Source organism: Cicer arietinum, chromosome 6 (assembly GCF_000331145.2).
Source record: "Cicer arietinum cultivar CDC Frontier isolate Library 1 chromosome 6, Cicar.CDCFrontier_v2.0, whole genome shotgun sequence".
Lineage (NCBI taxonomy): Eukaryota > Viridiplantae > Streptophyta > Magnoliopsida > Fabales > Fabaceae > Cicer > Cicer arietinum.
In genome coordinates this window covers 8,451,947-8,455,861 of record NC_021165.2, presented here as the reverse complement: position 1 = coordinate 8,455,861, position 3,915 = coordinate 8,451,947, and the positions used below count along the sequence as shown (strand labels likewise).

General features: G+C 34.7%; 1 protein-coding gene across 1 annotated transcript; it reads right to left on the bottom strand.

Annotated features, from left to right (window-relative positions):
• Positions 1-1,876: 1,876 nt before the first annotated feature.
• On the bottom strand, positions 1,877-3,686 carry LOC101507836 (protein kinase PINOID-like). Its single transcript, XM_004504098.4, has 2 exons — positions 2,958-3,686; positions 1,877-2,841 (listed from the first exon to the last, which is right to left on the bottom strand). Exons 1-2 carry the CDS (start codon positions 3,533-3,535, stop codon positions 2,037-2,039), a joined length of 1,383 nt encoding a protein of 460 aa, XP_004504155.1. The 5' UTR covers positions 3,536-3,686; the 3' UTR covers positions 1,877-2,036.
• Between the last annotated feature and the right edge of the window lie 229 nt (positions 3,687-3,915).

The window sequence follows — 3,915 nt, the reverse complement described above, 5'->3', positions numbered from 1 at the left end:
TCTTATAATATATTTATTATTAAATATATATATATATATATATATATATATATATATATATATATTTATTACAGACAAACTTAATTTAAGGTCTAGGTTAGGCGAATTTCATTTTGTTTCATAGAATTCAGGGACAAAATTGAATTTTTTGCGGATTTGTAGGGTATGGATATTAATTGTTGAGGGTATTGAGTAAAATTTTACATTTGTTTGCTATGGAACTCAATCTGTTAGATCCCATATGGTTTATGAATCATTGTATATTGTATTTTAAAAATATAATTCTTTATCATTCAAAAAATGAGATTCTATAACATGAAACAAACTCCTCCATGTTCATTGTACGCACGTTACTTTATGCGCCTGGTTTTCGTTTGTTCCCTGCATTGAGGCATAGTATAGTATGGGATTTCCTGATCAATCAATTTCTCTTATTATTATAAACTGAATTTATTTCTATTTCTTTCTTTGTCCTTTTGAATAGAGGCCCTTGTCAATCTTTTAGACCTCCACGAGTATTGCGACAAGGAGACCCATGTCGCCTTATCTTTTTATTTTATGTGAAGAGATGTTTTCCAGATCTTATATCTCAAGCTTGCGCTATGATGGTCTTAATTTTTGAAGGATAAATCAGAATAAACCTAACAATTTGAATAGAATTCTCCATCTCTATCAATATAAAAAAAAGAATGTTCAACTTGATACAGTCTAATCATTCTCTTTAATTTATTCGATCATGAATTCTAAAGTGAAACTTAAACAAACAAAAATATTAAAAGTTGATTTATTTTATCTAAAATTTAATATTATATTTGAGATGAAAATTATTATGATTACTTTATTTGTTCTACAATAAATGATTCACTTGTATAAAAAAATTGTTTCAAAATGAATGATTATCTTTTTATTTATAATATAGATAAAAAAAAATTTATGTCTCTTAACTTAATTTTATACAATAATTTAATTTTTTTTATGATTTAATTATTTATTTAATTTTAAGTAACGATTTGATATTTTATGTCTTAAAATGTTAATAATATTATCATTTTTTACATAAATTCAAAATTTTCATCATCATCTTCAAACAAAATTCAGAAAATTAATTATCATCTTTAACAAAACCCCAATTTTCATAAAATTTATATTTTAAATTTTCAAATAAACTCATTTTCATCTTCAACAACAACATCAAATCAGTCAAATAAATAACTCACATTTTAAGAAGAAGAAGATATGAATTTATTTGGATATTTGAATTATGGATCTGATGAATATATAAATTTTCTTCAAATTGATCATGAATTTTTTGGATTTTGTTTGAATATGAGATGAATTTTTTGATTTTATGTAAAAAATTATATATTTAGATTTTTAACAAGTGTTTTAAATACTTTCCAAAAATATTTTGGTAAAATTAGTTTCATGTCATACATTTTCCTTCATTTTAATATGTGAAAAATTGTCAATTAAATCATTTAATATGAGACGGGGAAGGGAATATATAAGAAACTGAAAATGATATTAATTTGGAGATATATTTTTCAAAATGATGTATATTGTGAATATGGTGGCAGAAAATAAGAGTTAAAATGATATTTCATTTTTCGTTAACTCTAAAAATACATGTTGAGAATGCTGATAAGTGTGAGCAGGGGAGAGTATCGAATCTTCTCCATTTAGTGTCTACTCCAAGAGGAAAGAGCTAGAGAACCCAGTTTAAATTAAGGCACCTATATATGCCTATGTTTATATATTCATATATAGACCAAAGAAACCAAAATGGGACATCTTGGTCCTTCCCACACTTCTTACTTACATTCACTATATTCAATTCATTTATTTTCTTTCTCGATCTCGATTTCATAATCAATAATAGTACTGAAAACTTCTGAAATTGCAATGCATAAAAGACAAAATAATGTTCACGTAAACATTTATGTATTTTTCATATTGAAAACAGGACCGCTCTAGTATACAAAATACGTCACTGAAGACGTGGCAAAACCCGTCATTACTCATTCGTAGCTTTCTTGTCAAAAGAAAATATCAAACGACGCCGTTGGCTGCCGTTTACTATCATTGCCGTTGCTACCCTTCCCACGGTATAACGACGTCGTTTTAGGTCTTCTCGAGCCAGGCACTTCAGGCGGCGTCAGCATACGAATCAGCGCCAAATTTATCCCTTTGAAAAACGGGTGCTTCTTGACGTCAGCTGCGCCGCGCTTCGACCCGAGCCGCTGAGCCGGATCTTTATTCAGCAAACCAGAAATCAAGTCCCGCGCGTGGAGTTCAAGCGTGCTCGACGGCGTAGCCGTAGGAAAACTCAAGGGATTCTTTAGGATGTTGCGCAGTGTATCCTTGTTCGATGGAGCCGCAAACGGTGTACGCCCATAGATGAGCTCGTAGATGAATATCCCGAAGGACCACCAGTCTACGGCGTTTCCGTGCGAGTTTCCGGCGGCAACTTCCGGCGAGACGTACTCGTGTGTTCCAACAAATGAGCATGATCGGGCTGAAACCGGTTCAGCCACAAAGAGCCGGTTCGGTTGAATGGTTTGAACCTTACGTGACCGGAAAAACCGGTTCGAAAAGCAAGTGAATGGAGTAGGAAAAGAACGCGAGCGAGTGTAGGGTAATGCTGATTGAAACGCGGAATCTTGTAAACAATCAGATGATTCAACGGCAGGGATTGCATCTGAACAAAGCGAAAGATCAAAATCAGAGAGCATGATATGACCGTCTGATCTAACCAACACGTTCTCGGGCTTTAGATCTCTGTAAATGATTCCCAACATGTGAAGGTACTCCAACGCCACCAATACTTCAGCCGCATAAAATCTGAACAACAATAAACAAAATTAGAAACAAATTAGTTATAAATTATAACTAACTGTAATAATAGGATTACAAAAACGTCGTCGTTTCAATTTGTTTGGGTGTTATGGGAAATTTACCTAGCGTGAGAAAGAGGAAGACGGTTATGAGGGTGTTTGTGGCGTAGGGAATGTATGTCTCCACCGGAACAAAACTCCATGACAATGCAAGAGAAATGAGAAGCTTCGAACTCAGCGTAGAGTGTAGGGAGAAAAGGATGATCAATCATTTTGAGGATCTTTCTCTCCATTTCAGCTCTCTGCGTTTTCTTCTTCAATGCCACGGCGTCTTTGTCCACCACCTTCATAGCGTACAACGCGTCTTCCTCTTCGCTTTCGAATTGTTCGTTTCCGTTTCGGAGACGGCAGAGGTAAACGGTTCCGATGTCACCGGCGCCTATACGGCGGATGAGGTTGAAGTCACGGAAGGTGAGGGCGGACTTGCGGCGGAAGGTAGCGGATCGGATAGCAGAGTAGGCGTAGTCGGAGGAGCGGTGAGGCTTAATGGAGAGACTCTCCGGCGAGGCAGGGAGGAGGTCGAATGAAAGACGGCTAAAACTGGTGCTGCAAATGCTTTCACTGCTCATTGAGCTTCTCTGTGTTGATGAATTCACTGTTTCTAAACTCAACTCAGAATCACGTGCACCACTGTCTAACATTGTAAACCAGAGAAAATATTATATAAAAAAAAGAACAGAGTGCCCTTAACTAGTGGTTTGAACTTTGAAGGTTGAATGTGTAGGTTAATGAAACTAGGATAATTAAATATATAGAAGGCGCAGGCTTTCTGTTTCTGAAGAGATTGGAAATTTGGATATTTTTTTATATATTTGAGTTTTGGTTAGGGTTTTGGGGAGCAGAAAAATTTGAAAGGAGAATAAATTTGTATTGGTACGAAGATTTTATTTCAGAGCAATAAGAGAAGCAGAGGTTGGGCCAAAAAGAGAGAGGGGGCAGAGGCTATAGAGGGAAAGTGGTTGTGATGTATTTAAGTTTTAAGCTAAATAAGTACGGAGGTAAAATTGAGTTTTATAATACT